This window comes from Budorcas taxicolor, chromosome 8, assembly GCF_023091745.1.
Source record: "Budorcas taxicolor isolate Tak-1 chromosome 8, Takin1.1, whole genome shotgun sequence".
In the NCBI taxonomy this organism is placed as follows: domain Eukaryota; kingdom Metazoa; phylum Chordata; class Mammalia; order Artiodactyla; family Bovidae; genus Budorcas; species Budorcas taxicolor.
The window spans coordinates 14,130,855-14,154,150 of NC_068917.1; the positions used below are offsets into that span (position 1 = coordinate 14,130,855).

General features: G+C 51.4%; 1 protein-coding gene across 2 annotated transcripts in view; it reads right to left on the reverse strand.

The window, feature by feature from the left end:
* Nucleotides 1-7,935: 7,935 nt before the first annotated feature.
* The window catches only part of SCARA3 (scavenger receptor class A member 3), a 33,651-nt gene continuing 18,290 nt past the window's right edge, over nt 7,936-23,296 (reverse strand). Inside the window, exons 4-6 of one of the 2 annotated variants that reach the window (XM_052644892.1) lie at nt 20,469-20,567; nt 18,383-19,426; nt 7,936-9,823 (exon numbers count right to left, since the gene is read on the reverse strand). In XM_052644892.1, the coding sequence (XP_052500852.1) occupies nt 9,372-9,823; nt 18,383-19,426; nt 20,469-20,567 (1,595 nt within the window). In that variant the 3' untranslated portion in view covers nt 7,936-9,371. The remainder of the gene's footprint in view (nt 9,824-18,382; nt 19,427-20,468; nt 20,568-23,296) is intronic. The other variant, XM_052644893.1, reaches the window with a different exon arrangement.

Below are 23,296 nucleotides of genomic sequence, written 5' to 3' on the forward strand. Positions count from 1 at the left end.
TCTCCCAGTACTAACAACAGGGTTTTAATCTATTGCACCTGTCACTTCCAAGGAGGTTCCCTCTGTTTAGCTTCTTCTGTTTGTTGGTCTCTTCATTGTCTAATTTCCACCCTGACCCAAGGGGCGGTGGTGAACACTTTTTTAGGCTCATTTGTTCAGTCGTGCTGTGAGGAGGGAAGGATGCTGAAAACAAATTACACTGGTATGTGCTCAGTGTCTTGGCCACACTGGGTTTGCCCCCGCTCACAGCATGTGTGCTTTCCCTGTCTACACTGCTTAGGCTCTAGGTTGCTCTGCCGGGAACTGTCTGAGGCTGGCCCTGGGTTGCATGCCGCTCAGGTTCGGGCACTCGGGTACTCCTCAAAGGTGCAGACTAGGCTGGCCTGTGTTTTGTGCCCTTCCCAGGTCCGAGCAGCTCAGGTGACCAGGTGTTTGGCCAGCGCGGTCGCTGCAACTTATCACCTCCCCCATCCCTGTGGCTCAGTTTTCTGGGTGTACAACCGGCACACCTTCTCAGGTGGATGTTGACCGTCCAGAATCCCAAGAAGTCTTGGTTAGCAACGAAGCCTGCTTGCAGTTTGGTAGATAATTGCCCCCTTCTGGCTCTGGCTGCCTGTCACCGGAGGGGAATGGGCCGGTCTGCAGCCAGCTAGCTCTGTTCAGTCCTTTGTTCTGTGAGCAGGCCTGATGGTGTCTTAGGTTAGGGCTTTTCACGTAGCTCTAGTCAGTCCTTTGTTCTGTGCGCGGGCCTGGCGGTGTCTTAGGTTAGGGCTTTTCACGTGGTAGCTATCCCACAGCCTGTTTTACTAGCCCAGATTGCCCTCGGGGCATTCAGGCCCGGTCCTTACCCTAAGCAATGCAGCCCGTGCCTCCCTGCCCAGCTCCTGAATGCTAGTGGCGGGTGCAGGCATCTGCGCTGCTTCTCTGCTGGGTGAGTTACCGTTGGGCTTGTAATCTATGGGTTTTAATTATTTATTTGTTTTCCCTCCCGGTTATGTTGCCCTCTGTGGTTCCAAGGCTCGCCACAGACTCAGCAGTGAGAGTGTTTCCTGGTGTTTGGAAACCTCTCTTAATTTTAAGATTTGTCTCTCTTTTTATCTTTTATATTTTTTCCTACCTCTTTTTGAAGATAATGGGCTGCTTTTCTGGGTGCCTGCTGTCCTCTGCCGGCATTCAGAAGTTGTTTTGTGGAATTTACTCAGTGCTCAAATGTTCTTTTGATGAATATGTGGGGGAGAAAGTGGTCTCCCCTTCCTATTCCTCTGCCATCTTAGGACCCTCTCGTGTTCAAGTATTTTGATCACACCCACCATTAATAAAAAAAATTGGAGGATCATTTCTTTTATCTCCTAATAAATGTTAATTTATTTATGAATTATTTTCCATGTTCCTATTATTGTTAATGTCTCAAACTAAAATTGCACTTAGAATGATGTTTATCATGAAGGATAATAAAGTTAAATTTATTTTCAAGTCATAATTTTTATCATTTCATACTTTTTTCGGTCAAATCTGATTGTGTGAAAACAAACTGTGACCTTGAATGAACAAAACACAAGAAGAACATTGTTTAATATTTAAAAGTTTGTTCCTTTCCCCCTGGAGGATTTGGCTGGGCTCCCATTTTGGAGACCTTGGGTTTAGGGAAAAGGCCATAGGGAGGTTTCTGTGGATCTCTGCTTTCTCAGGCCCCACTGAATTCCCAATTTCACCATTGTGTAAGAAGTAGCTCTGAGACAGGCTGGGACCTGGGTCCCTTTGCTGCCGTCCTTGTATGTGGACAAACATCTTCTCAAGGAACAAATTATAAAGAAATTATAAGAGACTAAAAATAACCTCATGCATGTACCATTAGAGCAAATTCTGGACAAAAAGATACAAAAAGATGAAAAAAAAATCCAATTTGCTTTTCCAGTGGCTCGGCAGCAAAGAATTTGCCTGTGGTGCACGAGCTGCAGGAGACATTGGTTCAGCCCCTGGGTCGGGAAGATCCCCTGGAGAAGGAAATGGCTACCCACTCCAGTATTCTTTCTTGGAGAATTTCATGGACAGAGGACCCTGTTGGGCTACAGTCCACAGGGTCATAAAGAATCAAACATGACTGAAGGAACTTCGCACTCATACACACCACTTCTGAAGAGCCAGGAGCAAAAACAGGGTTTTGGGAGCAAAAGCCAGTCGTTGCAAGTGTCCCCGGCACTCAACACCACCTGAGGGCTGGACAAACCAACTAAGCCACCCTCTGGCCTGACCCCTGGCCACATCTCTATCCTTGCTCCATATGAGGAACCAGCTCACCCTCCTTGGGGAGTGAGCAAAGGAAACTGTTGTTTGTTCTTTCTCCCTGCTGTTGCAGCAGGGGCCATAATAAACTCTTGCCTGAATTCTTGTCTGGCCTCTTGTCTATTTCTATTGCTTGGGGAAAGCCAAGAACCTTGGTTGATATCAGCTCAGCTTAGCTGGCTTCCATTAATCCTGGGTTAGGATTCAAATTACATCTCTGTGGCATTGAGCAACTTACTTTTTTGAGGCTGGTTTTCTGACCTATTAAATGTAAATACATTTAGTTCCTGAGGATTAAATGAGGTACTGTAGTCAACTCATTGGAAAAGACCCTGATGCTGGGAAAAATTGGGGGCAGGAGGAGAAGGGAGTGACAGAGGATGAGATGGTTGGAGAGCATCACCGACTCGATGGACGTAAATTTGAAAAAATTCTGGGGATGGTAGAAAAAGAAGCAACTGTCAGGTTATATATCTGTATACGGTTATCATGTGCAGATTCTTTCTTCCTTTCGTTTAAGGGAGCTCTGCCTTGTTGCAAGGAACAACTTCAGAGACAATAGAGTTGACCTAGGGCAAAGGACAGGGAAGCCTGGCATGCTGCAGTCCATGGGGTTGCAAAGAGTCGGACACGACTTGCCGGCTGAACAGCAAGTGCATAAATAAAAATATTTTTTCCCTTTCTTTATTTCTTACATTCCTGGTTCTCAAATTTTATACGGGGGCATCGGAATGCCCTAGAGCCTTCTCCCCCTCATTCCTCCTATCCCACCCCATCTCTGTGGTCTTGAAGCAATGGGTTTGGGGTGCAGACCTGCAGTCTGCATTTTCACTGGCTCCCAGGTGGTTGAGCCCACTGAGCACACTGCACCAGCCTTCGTGTCTCTCCCATGCCATCAGACACAGAGCTTTGCCCTTTGAAGCGTTCAAGAGAAAATAAAAGGACTGAACAGGTACAGGCAAGGAAAATAGATGCCCAGGGAGTCTGCTCAGTGCACCGCCCACCTATGTGTCCAGGCAGCTCCTTGCCAGCTGGGCCCACCCTGCTGGAAAGCACGGTATGGTCAGAGCGTGTTTGTCAGCTCTCCACTCTCTGGTCTCCTCTCCTGTGGCTCTGTTCTGACAGGTGTGTCCAGCGCTGGCATGGGAGATGTTGCCAGCTCAGCCCTGGCCGGGGAGAAAGAGCAGGAGGAAGGCCCCAAGGTTCTGCCCAGACCCCTGTGCTGCCTCAGCTGGAGGGGCACCTGCCAGGGAGAAAGGTGGGCCAGTCTGGGGTTTTTAGAGGTGCTCAAGGATGTGTCCCAGGCCTGTGGCCTCCAGGAAGGCTCTTGTTCTGCTTAGAAAAAGGCCCAGAGCTCCTCAAGTTTTCGTACATCTGGTGGTGATGAACACAACTCAATGGTGAAAGCCATGATTCTAGCCCACTGACTGCACCCCACTGCCGCCACCTCCAAGTCTGGATTCAGATTTTCCTGCCTTGGCCTTGGCCTTGGCTCATCCCAGGAGAAAAACCATGCAGGGCAGGAGGAAGAGCCCTTAGTCAGAGTTGTAGGACAGGAATCGGGCCACATCTGGTGACTCCCAGATGGAGTCGAGGACGCCCTCTTTGTTTCTGGATCAAGAAACTGGAGGTCAGAGAGGGCAGTGCTGGGCTGACAGTCCCCTGACACACAGAGGACCCAGCAGGGAACAAACACAACCCACTCCCATTCCATGTTCAGTGAGGGACTCTATCATGAAGCACCACCCCCTCATCACCCCGCTGGATGCGGGTAGATCCATTTCCCAAAGTTTACACACAGAACAACATATTGATTCACAGTGGTTGTAGCAAACCTTTATGATTCTGGCTGCCGGCCCCACCAGCCCCTGTGGTCAGCTCTTAGGACTTTTTAGCAATATTTACAATGGTCCAGAGGCCCTGAGGAAAGTGAAAAAGTTGGCTTAAAATTCAGCATTCAGAAAACTAAGATCATGGCATCTGGTCTAATCACTTCATGGCAAATAGATGGGGAAACAATGGAAACAGTGACAGACTTTATTTTGAGGGGCTCCAAAATCACTGCAGATGGTGACTGCAGCCATGAAATTAAAAGACACTTGCTCCTTGAAAGAAAAGCTATGATCAACCTAGACAGCATATTAAAAAGCAGAGATATTTCTTTACCAACAAAGGTCCATCTAATCAAAGCTATGGTTTTTCCAGTAGTCATGTATGGGTGTGAGATTTGTACTATAAAGAAAGCTGAGCACTGAAGAATTGATGCTTTTGAACTGTGTTGTTGGAGAAGACCCTTGAGAGTCTCTTGGACTGGAAGGAGATCCAACCAGTCCATCCTAAAGGAAATCAGCCCTGAATATTCATTGGAAGGACTGATGTTGAAGCTTAAACTCCACTACTTTGGCCACCTGATGTGAAGAACTGACTCATCGGAAAAGATCCTGATGCTGGGAAAAATTGAAGGTAGGAGAAGGGATTAGATGGTTGGATGGCATCACCAACTCGATGGACATGAGTCTAAGCAATCTCCAGGAGTTGGTGATGGACAGGGAAGCCTGGCATGCTGTAGTCCATGGGGTCGCAAAGAGTCAGGCATGACTGAGTGAATGAACTGAACTGAACTGAACGGATGGGATGCTGTGAAGGGCCGTGTTAGTGGGGTGGCGGGCAGGGGGAGGCTGTTTGATGAAATGAGACAGAGAGGGATTGTCTGTGTGTGTGTGTATATGTGTAGGGGGGCCACTTTCTGGGGAATGTACATAATTTTGCTGCCTGATGGATCTAACCAACAGCCAAGTTGCTGAAAAACCTGAGACATGAGAAATTGCATTGCCCAGGAACCCAGACGCTGGAGTTCTGATCCCTGTCAGGCAGCAAGCCCCTCAGGCCCTTCTCAGCCTTTGGTTTCTCACTTGAATAGCAAAGCGTTTGAGCCAAGTGAGTCACCAGCTCCTTCCTGGCTCTAATCATGCAGGGAAGGTGGGTGGGTGTGTGCGGGAGCTCATGTTCTGGCTGCTCATCTGCAGAGGGAAGTGGTGAGTAATGCTGTCCTTCAGAAAGCCTGGGTCTGTAGGATAAACACCAGCATGAGTTTGCCTGATGTTTATGGGATGGTAACCATCGCTGGGGTTCCGGCACTGACTTGTGTCCCTGCAAAATCCATATATTGAGACCCTGACCCTCAGTGTGACTGTACCTAGGGCGAAGGTCTTAGGATGTAATGAAGGTTAGCACGTGCTCATGTGTGCCCAGTCATGTCCGACTCCTTGCGACCCCATGAACTGCAGCCCTCCAGGCTCCTCTGTCTGTGGGATTCTCCAGGCAAGAATACGGGAGTGGGTTGCCATTTCCTTGTTCAGGACATCTTCCTGACCCAGGGATTGATCCGGGGTCTCCTGCACTGCAGCAGACTCTTTACCGTCTGAGCCACCAGGGAAGCCCTCTGGGAAGCCCAGTGAAGGTTAAATGAGGTCATAAGAGCGAGGCCCTAATCCGATAGGACTGCAGCCTTCCAAGACGAGAACGGCGGCTCTCCCTCTGCCTTTCTATCCCTCTGAGTGTGTGTGTGTCTCTCTCCCCTTCCCCCACGCATCTCTCTCCCCACCACCACACGATGGCACAACAAGAAGCCAGGAAACGTGGGCACCTCGATCCTAGACTTCCAGCCTCTAGAACTCTGAGAAAATAAATTTCTCTTGTTTGAGCCACCCAATCTGTGATATTTTGTTATGGTGGCCTGGGCTGACTAATTTGCTGGGAGACTGGCCAAGAGCATCATTTTATTTAATCCCCTCAGCGGCCTCTTGGGGTAGGTACAATTATAACCCCTACTTTACAGGGGAGGAAACAGAAGAGAAGTTAAATTACCCAAGACTGAGTTTCAATAGAGATACATCTAAAAACTCATGAACTATGTGAGTTTGGGAAGCTAATTAATCTCTCCAAGCCTCAGTTTCCCCATCTGTAAAATGGGAATAATACTAATAATATAGATACAGTAAACATAGAGGGGCTTCCCAGGCGGCGCAGTGGTAAAGAATCTGCCTGCCAATGCAGGAGATACAAGAGACGCAAGTTTGATCCCTGGGTTAGGAAGATCCCCTGGAGGAGGAAATGGCAACCCACTCCAGTATTCTTGTCTGGAAAATCCCACAGACAGAAGAGCCTAGCGGGCTGCAGTCCATAGGGTTGCCAAGAATTGGACACGACTGAGTGACTGAACACATGCACATACTCCATCAAAATGCTGGATTTTCTAACATTGCTCATAATGATTTCACACACAGCATACATAGAGACTACATATAGCTCCATTACACATTGTAGTGAGGGTTAAATGAGTTAATATGTAAAGTGCTTAGAATGGTATTCTGCTGCACGCTAACTCTTCCATCAGCGTTTGCTATGATTGTTACTCTTCAGGTTATTCTATTCCTCTGTTGCCAAACACAGATTTTGTGGCCAGTTTTGTTCACGGTAACTCTTGTTCTTGTACCTCTGATTTTTTTTACAGAGTGAACCCTCTCCCTCTGTGGTAAGACCCCTGAACTCACAGGGTAAGTGATCAGATTTTGCCCTCCTAAGGCTGGGAACTAGAAATTGTATAGGGCTGGGCCCTTTGGTGGTGAGCAGTGACACTGATACACTGGGCCTCATGCAAACAGAAAATGTGGATCAGCAGGACGGGGACAACGAGGAGCAAAGGGAGGGGACCACTGAGAGAAGAGAGGAGACTGGTGTGTTCTCTGGAAGTGAAGATGGGGGCTTGAGACGCTGGCAGTTCTCCACATCTATTCTCCCCAAGACCGAGCTCTGCATCAAGTTTCCATGGGCTTGATTTTACCTGCCGCATCCTCCTGGGCATAAATTGCTGTTGTTTGGTCTCTAAGTCGTGTCTGACTTGGCAACCCCATGGTTTACGGCACGCCAGGCTCCTCTGTCTTCCACCGCCTCCTGCAGTTTGCTCAAACTCATGTCCATTGTCCTGAGTGCCCCTCCCTATTTCCTTGCTCGAGCTCGAGAGGGCTTCTGCGACCGGGGGTGGCGGCATGAACTGAGTCCATGGGGTGGCCCCAGGGATGGGCTCCAGGTGCCTGCCTCCACCCTGTGCTGGTGAACCAAGTTGATCCCCCCAAACCGCACAGCCAGTGACGTGTCGGTGGCAATTGTCCAGGACCCAGGGGTTTTTCTTCTGTATTTCTGCTTATGTTCTGAGAGCACCTAACTGTTTGATCCCTGTGGGCTCGTCTCTCATTCCAGCCCCTGGCTCATCCCTTGGAACTGATCCCGGATCTCACTTCCTGGATCAGGCCTGCTGACTCACAAGGCCCCAGGTGTCCTTTGTTTTCTGTGGATGCTGGAGGGCCAGGCCCTCTGCGGCAGGTCTGGTCTGCTTTCCTCCTCCTTTTCTGCCTCGTCTCCTCATCTTAGGGACAAGAGGAGGAAGAAGCAGGTAACTCTCGGCGTCCAGTCTTCTTTTCCAATCTTGTCTTAGCCCAAGCGCTCCAGGACTCTGCTGCAAGATTAGTAAATTCACGTGGCTTCCACTAGGTTCCTGCTTGCTGTGGGTAATCCCTCAGCCATCTTGGCCCCTTGGCCCCTTGAGGACCACTGGGAAGGCCCAGCAGAGCTCAGTGTTTTCAGAGTGAGGGGCTGAGGGTTCAGACCTGGACTCCACAGTGGGACTGAATATCTAAGGGACCTTTTACCCACTGGTTCCCCTTCAAAGGCCAGGTGAGGTGGAGACTCTGAAGGCATCATGGCCCCCATCAGGCAGAAAGGATCAGAAGACAACTCCCTCCTGGAAACAGGTCTTTACTGAGTGGATGATACTAGGTGGCATGATATCATATGTAGACAGGAGAACTACACGCAATTGGGGTGGTGGGAGTGCAAGCCAGTTGCACACCTGTTACAAGAAGGTGGGCGGGGGTCGTCGATAAGGCTTCTGGATGGGGGAGAGGCCGGTCTCTGGGTGAGGTCAAGGAGGGAACAGCTGCAAGCACCCAGCCTGGAGGAGGGGTCGTTATCTGTTAGGACACAAAGGGATGAAGCTTCACTGGGAGCTCACCATGCTGGGGACGGCCCAGTGCTCCTGCTGCCGGCTATGCAGGAAGTGGGGTGAGGGGTGATGTCAGAGGGATGTGACCCCTCCCCTCGTCTGGGGTTGCTGTCCCTGCAGAGAGGCCTTGGGCCAGTCTGGGTCACTGTAGGGTGAGGTCGGGGGGCAGGAGGAGAGCCAGTCGGGGGGTAGCTCTCCCCCGGTCACCAGAGAGGTCACCACAGGATGGCAGTGGGGCCTCCTCCTTTGACAGAAAGTTCCAGGGCTAGGAGAGAGCCCTGGCGCAGATGGAATTCCTGCTTGGTTTCTTCCTGGGATGCTCCTGGAGGCAGACACAAGGATGAAGCCAGGAAGGTTTCTGGAGGTGCGGGAAAAAAAAGGCTGAACTGCCGGGGATGTAGTCCTCAGGGTCCAGGTGGAGATGCTCTGTCCTGTGCAGGACAGGGGTGGGCCTGGGACCCTGTTCCCATGGTTAAGGGGGAGGGTCTTGTGGTTGCCAAGCCCACCCTGTCCCTAGAGTTTGAACCATAATCCCCCCCTCTCCCTGCACCCTTCACCCCTCCTCAAATGTTCTCCTGGGTCTTTTCAACCCCTGGGAGCCTCAGGGAACTGCCGGCCAACTAGAATGGGGTGAAAATGCTAGAAAGACTGGTGTTGGCCACCCATTCAGAGCCAGAGTCCAGACTATCCCCCCTGAGGTAGCCACCTCCCTGGCAGGCTCATCACAGGAGAGGGCGCTTCTCTTAACCTCTCCTCCCACCCAGCCAGGGAAACCCAGTCAGCCGCCCTGGCCAGCAGGGACATGCACCTGTGTGTGTGTGTGTGTGTGTCTGTGTGTGTATGTGTAAGGGGCTGCTTTCTATGGTAAGTCACTACTGGGGAGCCCAGAGGTGCAGGGACAGGCCTGGGGGAACCCCCTTTGGGGTCAAAGGACCACACGTCTGTAGGTGTGACTTTATAGGGGCCTCTCTGTGCCAAAGCCCACTCCCTGCCTTTTGCGTGGCAGTTTCTGGGACTGGACTTCTCCTCAGTAGCTGCTCTGGCTTCCTGGTGGGCCCGGGGGCCCGGGGAAGCCAGGGGGACCCTGGATCCCTGGCTCGCCCTTCGGCCCCATGGGCCCCCGCTGGCCTGGGGACCCTGTCTTCCCAGCGATCCCTGGTTCTCCCTGAGGCCCCTCTGGCCCTGGAGCCCCCGGGGGGCCCTCTGGCCCTGGGGGCCCCACGTCCCCCTTGGGGCCCGGCTGTCCTCTTGTGCCCCCAGTTCCAAAGCTGCCCTTTGACCCTTTGAGGCCTGGGAAACCCCTGGGGCCAACTGGCCCCCTTTCTCCCACAGGCCCAGGTTCCCCGGGCTGCCCCTGGGGACCCTGGGGTCCTGGGGGCCCCAAGCTGCCAGGGTCTCCTTTTGGTCCTTTGCCGCCAGCAGGCCCTTTCACGCCCACATCTCCCTTGAGTCCTCTGGGTCCTGGAGGGCCGGGGGCACCTAGGGTCAGAAAGAAGAGGGCAGAAGTCAATCTACGAGGACAGGTCTCCTGAGGCTGTCCCACGAAGTGGGCGCCAGGCGCTCTGACACCCAAGGGTCTGAAGTCCCAGGTCTGCCAACTCCTGGCTCTGGGGGTTCAGGCTGCTGACATGACCCCTCTAAGTTGGCCTGGCCAGCTGTGAAAGGGGGCTGAGAATCTTGAGTGAGGCTGGGAGCCCATCCCGAGCTCACATGCATAGGTGTTTGGCACAAAGCCTGCACCAGGCGGGCACTCATAGTTCTAACTTCGGGACCGGGCTCGAGTACCATATGGGCACTCAAGTGGAAGGCTGAGAGAGCTGGATGGGTCCGGGCAAAGGCCACGGCCATCCAGGATCATCTGTTTTGCTCTGGAGACCAGCCTGGACACTAATACTCATTATGGACTTCAACTGCTTTGGTCCTTACCCCCTGCCCCACCCCCATCCCAACCCCAGGCTTCACCCGTGACCTTTGGGCACCTGGGACCAGAAGTGGAGTCAGGTGACATGGAGGAGAAAGCCAAGAAAGTGATGTGTAAAGTGAGGTGTGAGAAGTAGATGCCTCCCGGTGTGAGTGAGTGGGAATAACAACAAACCAGAGAAAGGGCAGCTCCTCCAGGAAGCCCTCCCTGACCACTCCAGCTTCCCCTCTGAGCTCTTGGAGCTGCTACTTTTTGAATCTTTTCTTTGACATGTAGGAAGAGAAGTCACAGTATAGTGAAAGCAAATCCTTGGTTTCTCTCTAGTGCACCCCACTGAACTGTGGGGCCCCAAGAAGATAGTGAGGACCATGCCTCCCATCACCTGCCCTGGGCATGGAGCTTAGGCACACAGCAGGGAAATCTCAGTATATGCTTGAAAAGGGGGACACACCAAACAGTTCTGGACCCCTAGCTCCCACCCAGCTCTGGTGTAGGGCCTAGGGGAGATGCCAGGATGAATTCCTTCTCTTAATTAATTTTTATTTGGAGTATAGTTGCTTTACAAAATTGTGTTAGTTTCTGCTGTACAGCAAAGTGAATCAGCTATAGTGCTAATGCTAAGTCACTTTAGTAGGGTCTGACTCTTTGCGACCCTGTGGATTGTAGCTCTCCAGGCTCCTCTGTCCAAGGGATTCTCCAGGCAACAGTACTGGAGTGGGTTGCCATTTCCGCCTCTAGGGGATCTTCCTGACCCAGAGATCAAACCCAGGTCTCCTGAATTGCAGGCAGATTCTTTACCGTCTGAGCCACCAGGGAACATATACACATCTCCCTTCTTTTTTTGGACTTCCTTCCCATTCAGGTCACCCACCACTGTCTATTGAGTTCCCTGTGCTATCCGGTAGATTCTCATTAGTTATCTGTTTTATGCATAGTATCAATACTGTATATGTGTCAATCCCAGTTTCCCAATTCCTCCCACCTCCACCTACATGCCCTTCCTAAACAGCCCAGCCTAGTGCCCAAAGCAAGGGTCAGATGACCTTAACCACCTATCTGCCTGCTGCTCAGATCAGAGTCACCACCTCTCAGAGCTGTACCGACCTTCAGGACACAGGTCAGAGTGTGGCCATCAATCCGGCCTAAGCAGGTAGGATGCCCCAGGGCTAGAGGAGAGAGCACCCTCTGGCCTGGTGAGGACATGAATTGCAGAGAATGGCTTTAGCCCCCTTGGGGTTAAGGTGCAGCAAAGCCCTGGCTTTCTTCAGTGGTCTGGGCACCAGCTTATGGGATGAGGGGTGGAGACAATGACCCCAGGGCTGGGAGGTGAATTCTCATGCCCACGCTCCGCTCTCCCCGAGAACTCAGCTGTTACACCATGGCCTTTGCAAGAGAATCCTGGAGTTTTTGAGCTCGGTGGGGGCTAGCCCAACTCCTACATTTCACAGAGGAGGCAAGCAGAGAAGTGATGTGGTAGCCCAGGGGTCCCCAAGCAGAAACCAGAAGCTGGGTGGGCCCCTTGAAGAGAAGGGATCCTCTCTGCAGGAGCTGGGAACCCTTCCAGGGGGCTCGACCCAGTTCCGCAGCCCTGGGGCCCTCTTCCCTGCTGATGCAGACACTGCCTCCGTCTGTCCTGGCCTCCCCCCACACTTCCACCCCAGCTCATCTCCCTCTCGGAGGGTTTCTAAGTGGAGCAGAGAGTCATTGAACACCATCCTCCAATTATGATCGAAACTGGAAATCAGAGCCCAGACATACTCAGCCCCAATGAGGCCAATAAAAACCTGTTCCGGGCCACCTCCTGCCCATGCCCACCTCCCACACACAGCGGGGCTGTGGCCTGTGTGGGCTCGGCTCACATGGCCCGCCAGCAGTACCGGCTGGCATGCCGTCATCGGCTGGCTGGAGTGGGCGTGGGACGGGCTGGCGGTGGTGGCAGTGACCAGGGAACAGCTTGACCCGCCCTTCTGTCTGCAACGATCGTCTGCAGCACAGTGGCCAGAACAACAGGGCACAACAAGGGCACAGGGAGATGGCTGGCAGGGACCTCCGCCCCCAGTCTGGCAGGAATGGCTGGGAACCAGCCTGTCCTCACTCCCAGCTCTGGCCTGGGCACCTGGGGCAGCCGGGGTGGGGGTGGGGGCTGGAACAGCGCAGCCATTCGGAGGTGGAGAGGCTCCTGCAGGCTGTTCACGTGGAAGGGAGTCTGAGGGCACGAAGCGACTCCGGGCAAGGCGCTGCCCATCGGTGCTCACATCATCTATCTCCCTGAGATCGCACTTGACAGTCCCCCAGGGCACGGCGGCTCCACCAGCAGCCCTCCTTCCGCTTCTGTCCCTCCTGCTCTAGGAACACGCTGCCCAGGGCTTGCCCCAGCACCCCGGTCCCTCTCTCTCTCAACCTAGGATCTCTCCTGTGACTTCCACTCTTGTTCCCTGGGTGGATGGTTCCCAACCCCAGCTTGGACTCAGGAAATGCCTGTGAAGTCTTATCTGGACAAGGACGCTCACAGATCCACCAGGAGCCCCCTGCCCCTCCCTGGGACACCCCACCCTCCTGCACCACCCTTTCCAGTGCACGCCCTCTGCTCCTTGGCCCCTGAGGGCACAGCAGCCAGCGGAAGGATTTCTCAGGGTTTCTGTGCCAACAGCAGGGGGTAGAAAGAGCAGAGAACAAAGGCTTCTGTTTGTTCCTCCCCTCCAGCCTCCTCAGGAGCCGCTTTCTGGGGAAGCTCTTGGGCGGCTTTCCCCTGGTGGGAAAGGCTGGGGGCCCCATGCCTAGTGTGAAGGTTGGAGCAGAAGCCTGAGTCTCATTGTCCCCTCTCCAGTGCCCCAGGACTGCAGCCCCCAGTGCCCGAGGAAGGAGGCCTGCCAGGAAAGGGTCACCTCCCTCTCCACAGTCTCTCCACGCCTGCCGCTGCTGACCCGTCTCTGAGAACCCATGCAGGGCTCCTAGGTGGTGGCTTGATGAGGACATCCGTGGGGGCAGGGCCTGTGTTACAGGCACTGGTCTCTCCCCACCGTGTCTGGTGTCTGTGTGCCCACTTTGGCCCCTGCTCATCCTAACTTCTCTGAGATCCATTTTCTCGGGGAAGGGAAGGGTGAGGGAAACTGAGTCTCTCCTATGTCCCTGGCATCACACACTGAGATCATCACCCCATTTTACAGATGAGAAACTGAGGTGCAGAGAGTGACAACTTGCAAACCATCACCAACCAGGGAGGGTGGAGACAGGATGCAAACCCAGGCCCAGGAGGCTTGGGGCCTGTTCCCCAGACCCCCTCCCATAGCCAGGACCTCCCACTCTGTCGCTGCCCAGAGGAGGGGGCCCACTGAGCCAGGAAGGGGTCACCTTAAGGACTGTCTCCCTCGGGTGAGCCAAGCCTCCGCCTGTCCCTCCAGGGCCAGCCATGAGTCATGCGGTCAGAGAGGGAGAGCTGGCACGGAGGAAGTCAACAAGCAGAGTTCAGCAGTTAGCGTGGCGGGGAGGGATGCAGAAACGGGCTGACCAGCGGCTCTCTGCAACAGGGGCCCCTCACCCAGCCTGTAATAAGATCTGGGTGTCTCAGGGATGAAGGGTGGGGAGCGCCTAAGAGCTGCTCTGAGCAGCGGGGGCACATTTAGGACGAAAGAGAAAATGGGAGCAGCAGTGGCTGAGATGCAGAGACAGGAGAGGAACTGGGCATCCTGGAGACTTGAGGAGGGGCCCATAATTACTCAGGAAGCCCTGGGCTGTAATTAGGCCATCCCAGCACATTAGGGCAGAGCCACACTGACTGCATGTCTGGGACAAGTAGGTGGTCTGCTCGGGATCTGCACTGGGAGTGGGGAGGGGCTGGGGGGCTGAGCAGATGCACCAAGTCATCAGCGTACAAAGCACTGCCCACCCACGGGTAGGGGGGTGCATGGGCGGGGAGAGGGGCACAGCCCATCCTCCAGTCCCAAACAGGTGGAAGGAGACAGAAACAGAAGGGGGGCCTCTCGGGAGATTGGCCTGGTGCCATGGAAAGCACAGTTCCCATATTAACAAACTGGGTGACTGGGTACATCATTTGGTCCTCCTTGGACTGATTTCTGTCTGCAGGCTCCCCTTTGTTCAATGAGAATATCAGCCTGGGTCAGGGACACTCATGTTACCTGAGGAGCATTGAAAAAATGCTAGTGGGTTTCGACGTCAGCTTATGATGGAGTAATTTGTACCGACTAAACCTCCCACTGAGAACAATTAGAACCATTAGGCACAATGCCAAGACATCCTTCTGAAAGTTTTGGAGAAAGATCAAACCCCAGAATCCCCAGGAAAGGGGAACTTGTTGAAGGAAGCCTGACTTTCTTTGCCTCTTTTCCTCTCAAGCCATTTGTTGACTAGTAAGTGGTTTGGGCAGAGAGGCTGAGAAGGGTTTCTAGCATTTTCACTGGGGCTGGGGCTCAGGGCTGCCAAGGCCCAGGGCTGGGATTCAGGAGGAAAGGAAACTGTTTGGGCATTTGTGGTAAGGGCCAAAGGATGGAAACATTGAGCAGAGACTTAGGCTTCATCCCTTCAGTCCTCTGGGGCTGGGGAGACGATAGCTAGAGGTCAAGGCCCATAGGTGATAAGCCCTATAAACACTCCTCAAGGATGGTGCCCGGGAAGTAAGAATGTACCAGAAATAGGCCAGGTATTATGGTAAGCTCCCTTGCAGGCACCAGCAGAAGATGGCATCATTCTCCTTTTCACCGACTGCCCTTGTTGCTCGATAACAAGTAAACCTGCTAATCCTCCAAGCAGGCATTTTCCTCCCTACCCAGGGGGCTCAGTGGTAAAGAATCTGCCTGCCAGTGCAAGAGACAAGGGTTTGATCCCTGATTTGGGAAGATCCCCTGGAGGAGGAAAGGGAGGAAATACAGAATAAAAGGGAAACATTCTATGAGAGGCACAAACATATGGAGGTACCAAAGGCTTTCTGGTTGGCAAACGGAGACTCAGAATTCATCACAGAGCTAGAGCCGGAAGAGATCTCGGAGAACAACTGGTCTCATCCACTGATTTACACATGAAACAAAACAAAACAAAACAAAACCCCAAAACCAGAGGCCCGGAAAGATTAAGTGAGTCTGCCCAAAGACCCATAGCAAATTAGAATCCAGGCTCTTTTCCCGGACAGTCTGTGAGTCCCAGCCCTTCCGTCAGCACTTGGCCAGGGCTGTTCCTCTTCCTTTATTCTAGATAGCAGCTTGGCTCCAAACAGCCAAGCCCCAGCGTGACAGCCTGTCAGCACCTGTCTATGCTGCTACTGCTAAGTCGCTTCAGTCGTGTCCGACTCTGTGCGACCCCAGAGACTGCAGCCCACCAGGCTCCGCCGTCCCTGGGATTCTCCAGGCAAGAACACTGGAGTGGGTTGCCATTTCCTTCTCCAATGCATGAAAGTAAAAAAGTGAAAGTGAAGTCGCTCAGTTGTGTCTGACTCTTCACGACCCCATGGACTGCAGCCCACCAGGCTCCTCCGCCCAATGGGATTTTCCAGGCAAGAGTACTGGAGTGGGGTGCCATCTTCCTGTAGGAAGTGATGGACATTTTGTCCCTGAAATTTTCTTTCAGATGTGAGAGACTTTATATGTGGTGATTTAACAACCAAGAAGAATGTTAGCCAAAAGATAGCCATTTAAATAAATATACAGAGGTTGAACTGAGAGTCAAATGCGGCTCAAAGTGACGTTCCACCTTGGTCTCCAGGTGAGATAAAGTCCTTTGATGAGAACTCTGCCATCATTAGGACAGGAGCAAATATAAATTTTCATGACTACTGTTGGGTTATACTTGGAATTAGGGTCTCAAATGGTTCGCTTCTGATACTTTCGGTACCATTTCCTTCTTTTCCAGTCTGTCCCACACATGACACCTAAGCAGGACCTCAGTGAAATGCATTTTTTGGTATCTGCAAGTTCACACTCTCAGTGTCTCCTGGCTGATCACTAGACATTTGCGCCTCAGAGCCATGATGGGTCAGGATCTTAATCACAGTGTGACCTTGAACTATCCCTTAACTTTTCCTAGTCTCAGGTCACCTTTCTGTAAAATAAAGACACGATGCCTGCGACATGTGTCTTGTCCACAAAGTTTGTGAGGCTAGTGGGGAAGGGTGGAGGGGAGGGCTAGTTAGGGAGTTTGGGATGGACATGTACACACTGCTATATTTAAAATGAATAACTGACAAAGACCTACTGTGTAACAGGGAACACTGCTCAACATCCTGTAATAAACCTTAACTGGAAAATAATTTTAAAAGGAATATATACAAGTACGTGTATGACTGAATCACTTTGCTGTATACCTGAAACTAACACAACATTGTCAACTATACTCCAATTAAAAAAAAAAAAAAAAGATTGTGAGGCCAAACGAATAGGCTTTGTCGTGAGGAAAGCTTTACGTTTCAGTTGTTCTTAGATTGAATGTAACCAAAGAAAACAAGATTACTAGAGGATGAATCATGAGAACTATCTGCTAACACCCTTCACTGAACACTGCATCCTAGAGGTCATACAGATACATAGTTTAAATGAAACACTGTGAGACTGTCTCAGTTACTAAGGGAATACTCAGTACCTGGCTTTGTTGCAAAACATATGACACCAGGCAAACAAGATCTTATCTCGCCCCCAGCCCCTGCAACACCACCAATCTAGAGTAAAGAAAATACTGGCAAAAATGCTCACTGATATAAAGTTGAAGGCAACACAGATTTGAAACTAAATGGTTAAAGAGAACCAGAGAATCAGAGAGCTTGACTCCAGTCTGAGCGCCATGGAGACAACAATGCTGTCTTGGAGAGTGGGTGCTTCCCTCCTGTCTCCTGGAGCTCCCTGAATGATCCCTGCCCACCTGCCAAATGTGACTGGGCTTCTCAGGTGGCTCAGTGGTGAAGAATTTACCTTCCAGTGAAGGAGATGCACGTTCAGTCACCGGTCCAGGAAGATCCCCATGAGAAGGAAGTGGCAACCCACTCCAGTATTCTTGCCTGGAGAATCCCATGGACAGAGGAGCCTCGAGGGCTACAATCCACGGGGTTGCAAAAAGTCAGACGTGACTTATCGACTGAATGACAACAACAAAGGAGACGGGCATGGGCGCCAAGGTGATGAGGGCTGCACTTGTGATAGTTCATTTTAGGTGTCATGCTTCCTGGGCCATGGGATACCCGGATATTTAGCCAAACATTATTCCGGGTGTGTGCACAGGGTGTTGGTGGATGAAATTAACATTTAAATCAGTACCAAGTAAAGTAGATTGTCCTCCCCAATGTGGGTGGGCCTCACTGAATCAGCTGAAGCCTGAATAGAACCAAAGGCCAACCCTCCCCTGAGTAACAGAGCATTTCCTGCCCGACAAACCTTCAATGGACACACTATCTCTTCCTGGTGCTATAGCAGCTTTCAGCCTTTGCACCTGAACCAGGACATCAGCTGCGCAGATTTTGGGTTTGCCAGTCTCCACAGTCTCATGAGCTAATTCCTTTTAGTTTCTCTCTCTCTTTCATATCTCTCTGGAGAACTCTGCCTAAATGCAAGGGTGAGATGGGAGGAGCAGAGGGCATCAGAGGGGCGGGCCTCTGAGAGGCTGATGGTGGAGAGCACCAGTGAGGGGTAAGGAAGGGGAAAAACAAGAGAAGACAGAGTTTCGAAAAGATGAGCTCTGCCTATATTTCTCTGTAGACTCATACATAGATCCATGTATAAAAATCCAAATTTGTATGTCAGGCAAGTGAGGAACCGTGTGTGTGAGCTCAGTTGCTCAACTGTGTCTGACTTGTTGGGACCCCACGGACTGTAACCCGCCAGGCTCCTCTGTCCAAGGGATTTTCCAGGCAAGAATACTGGAGCAGGTCGCCATTTCCTTCTCCAGGGGATCTTCCTGGACCAGGGATGTAACCCACGTCTCCTGCATTGGCAGGAGGATTCTTCATCACTGCCATACACTCTTCCAAAAGAGGTTGACAAGGACGCGAAAGCTGCCAGTTGCCCCAGGCATTTGCTGCAGGGCTGTATCAGCCCACCAGGATACCGGGCCCCAGACTGGGTCCTTCTGTGTTCCCCTCCGGGAGCTCCCTGGCAGCGCCCCCCCTCCGCCCCGCCTCTCACCTCGCAGGATCGTGACGTTCCGCAGGATCTCCCCATGCCGCGTGTCCACGGCCCTCATCTCCTCCACGATCATAGACAGGTTGCGGACGTTGAGGTCCAGGCGGGCGCTGAGCAGGCCGAAGCGCTCCCGGAGCAGGTCGGTGGCGGCCAGCATGAGGGAGACGGTCTTGTTCAGGTAGTAGAGCTCCTCGGCCTGGGTGTGGAAGCCCAGGGTGCAGGAGAGCCGGACGTCGTCCAGGTACTTGAGCATGCTGTACACGTGGCTGTCGGTGGCGTTGATGTTGGTGAAGATGGTGCCAATCTCGATCTCGTGGGAGGCCATGCGTCCCTCCAGCGTCTCGAACCTCTCCACCGTGCGGTTCTGGGCGTAGCGCGTGTGGTACTGCAGGTCGTGCATGTTCTCCTCGTGGTCATCCAGGAAGGATGAGATATTATCCAGCTGCAGCTGCAAGCCCATGACCTGCAGCACCAGGTCATGCAGGCTCTCGGAATTCTGGCTGATGCGCTGGGACGAGGCCCCCAGGGTGGCCTGGAGGCTCCTCACCGCGTCTCCAGTCTTGGCCGAGGTGGTGCGCAGGCTGCCGAAGAGCCGCGTGTAGTTCTGCCAGTCGGTGACCATCTTCTGGAGGGTCAGGGTCTCCTCTTCCGTCTTCCGCCGGATCCCATGGATCCACTCGGAGGTCTGCCCCACCGTGAAGTTGATCTGGTGTACTGCCGCCTTGACGTCATAGCACTCCTGGGTGAGATCCTTCAGAGACAGGTCCAGGCCAGCAGTGGTGGCCTGCCAGCCTCTCACCTGGGCCAAGAAGAGCCCCAGAGATTGGTTGATCTGGTGGACGGAGAAAGAGCAACTGCCCATCTCCTGGGAGATTTGACTACTGGTGGTGGAGAGCAGGTCGTGGGTCTGGGAGGTCTGGTGTAGCTGGACCTCCTGAGCTAGAAGCATCTTCTGAATTCCCTCCAGCTCCGCCTGCAGTTTTCTGATCTCTTGCCCCAGCAGCCCAGCCTCGTGGCAGAAAGAGCAGTTGTTCGGGGCTTTCAGATCTTCAGGAGAAAGGGGCAACATTTTGAGTTGCTGACGGCTCACAGGGCAAAGGTTGCTTCTTTCAATTTAATATTTCAGAGCATCATGACTTGGCATGTGGCTGTCCTATCCCTCTTCCTTCCCTAAGACCTGCTATGAAATCCTTTTTGGAAAAACCTCGCTATCCTTTGTGCCATCTTATTTCTACCCCAAGTCTTTATTCTTGCGGGAAAGGTAGGCTTTAGGACATCTCCTCACCAAAGTCTCGAGAAAATATATCTTTGTAACTTTTCTAAGGTTGCCAAGAACCTCCCGTTTTATTTTTTTAATTTCTCCCCGTATTTTAATATTTGGTTTTGAAAAAAAATTTTTTTTAATAAATATGTTTTTATTTGAACCTCTCATAAGCTTGTGGAGAAAAGGGTGCAGGAACGTTTTTCCCCTGAGACTTCTGAGAAATGAAGCTCAGAGAAGTGACTTGCCAAATATGACTCAGCTAATTAGTGGTAGAATAAAACTTTCTCTTTTCACCTAGCAGCCTCCCTCTAAACCCTTATATTATGGCTCTTTCTGTCTCATTCTCAGAACAAGATTGTCTTGTGAAAGCAAGAGAGAAAGAGATTGTAAACCATGCAGACTTTAAGGCAGTGATGAGGAAAGGGCCGACTTGTCAAGAGTGTTAGAAAAGCCTTAAAAATATTGGGCTGGCCAAAAAGTTCGTTCCTGTCAATGACCTTTTTGGCCAACCCAATAACTTCAGATACATGAGGGCAAGTGGCCTGTCTTCAGCTTTCTTCTCTACCTGGAGGCTCTGGGCAGATCTGTGCACATACAGAGCTCTCAGTCCCACTCCTGGAAATATCCCAGGGTAGCAGCCCTTGATGGGTGGGTTCTCCATCTGGACAGGGAGGCAGGGAGCCATGACTCTTCCCTTGTGCCTAGAAGCTTGGTGAAGGCTGCCCTGTTCCAGGGCACCGTGGCCTGGGGGTATTCCTGGTCCCACTCCAAGTAATGTTGGCCCTCCTTCCTGGTCATTAGCATGCCTGAACCCTGGACACTTACCCAGCCCTTGGAGATTTTTCTGCATAGACACGAGTTTCTTGTCATACATGGCCTGGGCCAGGGAGAGGTCTTCTGAGAGAGAGTCCACTTTCCTGAAGACTTCAGGGGAAACAGGGATGAGAAAAAGGGCTTAGCTCAGAGAAACAGCAGTCGTGTGCTGAGAAGGCGTTTTTATCAGCCCCTTGTTAGCCAAAACCATCCACTCTTCTTCTAAGGGGCTTCCCAATGGCTGTAAGGGAAGATGTTTCAATGGCCAGAGTCTATCACACTTCTCTCAAAAATATATCTGTGTATCTATCTATCTATATCCAGAAGTCCCCTACATGTGAACCTTCAGGTTTCAAACTGTCAAAGATGCGAGCATGCGTTTGCATGCCCAATCACGAAAGCTAGTTCACGTGTCTGGCGTACACTGTCACACACGTGCATTCTCTACAAGTGGGTGTGCTTTTGTGTAGCTTACTGTAGAGTGCTGTATAGAGCAGGATAGTATAATATCTTTATTTCAAACCCAGGATGTCTGCAAGCAAGAGGGTAGATAGAATTGAATCCAGCAAGGAGCAAGAGAGCCTGTGCCGTCAGTGTCAGGCGTGAGTGAAATCGCAGCTTGCCTTCTGCCTCCTGTTGTTAATGACCCCCCAGCTCTACCATCTCCCACCTCCTCTGCCTCCTCCAGTCAGTAACTCTTCTTGCCTGTTCACTCGATGCCAGCCCCTGTGTGCAGCTTTTGTACTGGACTACTGTGCTTTTCAAGTTACTGTACTGTAAGGTTAAAAATGTTGTATTTATTTTTTGTGTTTGGTTGTTTTTTATGTACTATTTGTGTGAAAAGTATTATCAACCTATGACAATACTACATTATATAGCCGATTGTGTTAGTTGGGTACTTAGGCCAATTTTGTTGGACTTAACAAACAAACCAGACTTACGAACATGCTCTTGAAATGGAACTCATTTGTATGTAGGGGACTTAGTGTATATCTATAGACATAGATAATCTCTTTACATATCTTCCTTAAGTGTACATATACATGTGGGGGCATATATGTATGCATTAGAATATATAATACATAAATCATGCTTGAAGTGAAGTGAAGTGAAGTAGCTCAGTTGTGTCCGACTCTTTGCGACCCCATGGACTGGAGCCTACCAGGCTCCTCCCTCCATGGGATTCTCCAGGCAAGAGTACTGGAGTACATATACATATATAATTTCCATCCACTCAGATTTTAGAACTATAACCCGACCATAGGCTAGAATAGAGACAAATAAGAAAGAAATATAAAAAGAAAATAAAAATTATTCCTAATCCTACCACCGAGATACAGCTGCCATCCACATTTTTGTGTATCTCTTGAACCTTATTTATCTCAGCCATTTTATAGCTACACTGTTGTTGTTTACTTGCTAAGCTGTTTCTGACTCTTTGCAACCCCCTGGACTGCAGCATGCCAGGCTCCTCTGTCCATGGGATTTCCCAGGCAAGAATGGGAGTGGGTTGCCGTTTCCTTCCCTAGGGAATCTTCCTGACCTAGGGACCGAGCATGTGTCCCCTGTACTGGCAGGCTGGTCTTCTACCACTGAGCCACTAGGCAAGCCCCTATAGCTACACAGATACATGGTTTTTTAGAAGACAAGAGTACAAAATTGGGATGTTCTGCACATCTCATCTATTTTATTTTGCTTATTGGTATCGTGTCATGGACATTTTCTTATTGAGCCTTGCTGCTGCTAAGTCGCTTCAGCTGTGTCCGACTCTGTGCGACCCCACAGACGGCAGCCCACTAGGCTCCTCTGTCTCTGGGATTCTCCAGGCAAGAACACTGGAGTGGGTTGCCATTTCCTTCTCCAATGCATGAAAGTGAAAAGTGAAGTCGCTCAGTCGTGCCCGACTCTTAGCGACCCCATGGACTGCAGCCTACCAGGCTCCTCCGTCCATGGGATTTTCCAGGCAAGAGTGCTGGAGTGGGGTGCTTAAGTCACTTTAAAATCATTACTTTAGTGTCTGTTTCATACTCTATATAAACAATTCAGCAATTATATAAAACTTCCCTTCTGTTGGGAACACTGCAATGGCAGAGTTTGGTTTCGACCAAGTCAATACATGGTCTGAATTTACTTCCTAGCCCTTGACCAAAAAAGGTTGCCAACTGTACTGTAGATTATAAACCCCAAGAACAAGGCCAGCACCATCCTAAGGAGTGGGGACACCCAGGCTGGAGGTGAAAATAAAAAGGAAAATCTTAAGTTCTTCTTTGATTTCTCAGACACACTGCTCACCCCCAGTTCTAATCCTCAGCCCATTCACCCTGCATCTTGGAGGAAATCATTTCACCCCCATTCTGCCCTCTCGTATGTGGAGTGGAGCCAGCCTCCCATTTCGGAGCCTTGTTCAGAGGAGTCACGACCATCATGTATGGGAGAGCGCCTGGCATCCAGTGGGTATCCAGTGGGCACTCAGTAACTGTCCATCCCTCTGAAGGGCTCTTGTGCCCATATAGGCTCTTCTCTATGTGCTACTGGTGTTGTCTTAATGGTCCCATGGGTTCTGGGAGCTGAGGCTCTCTGAGGGCTGACCAGGAACTGCTAAGGGTTCAGTGGCCAGGTTGCTGCCTCTAAATGGCAGGGCTACAGCTCCTCACCCTCCTCTGACCAGAGATTTCAGCCACTTTCTGGGTGCCCAGATGTGATTTAGCAGAGAGAGAGGTGGAGCTGAGTGGGGGTGAGGGGCTTGGGAAGTTCTTTCCTTTAAAAAAAATTTTAGTTTTAAAATATTTATTTATTTAGTTGGCTGTGCTGAGTCTTCATTGCAGCATGCAAGATCTTTA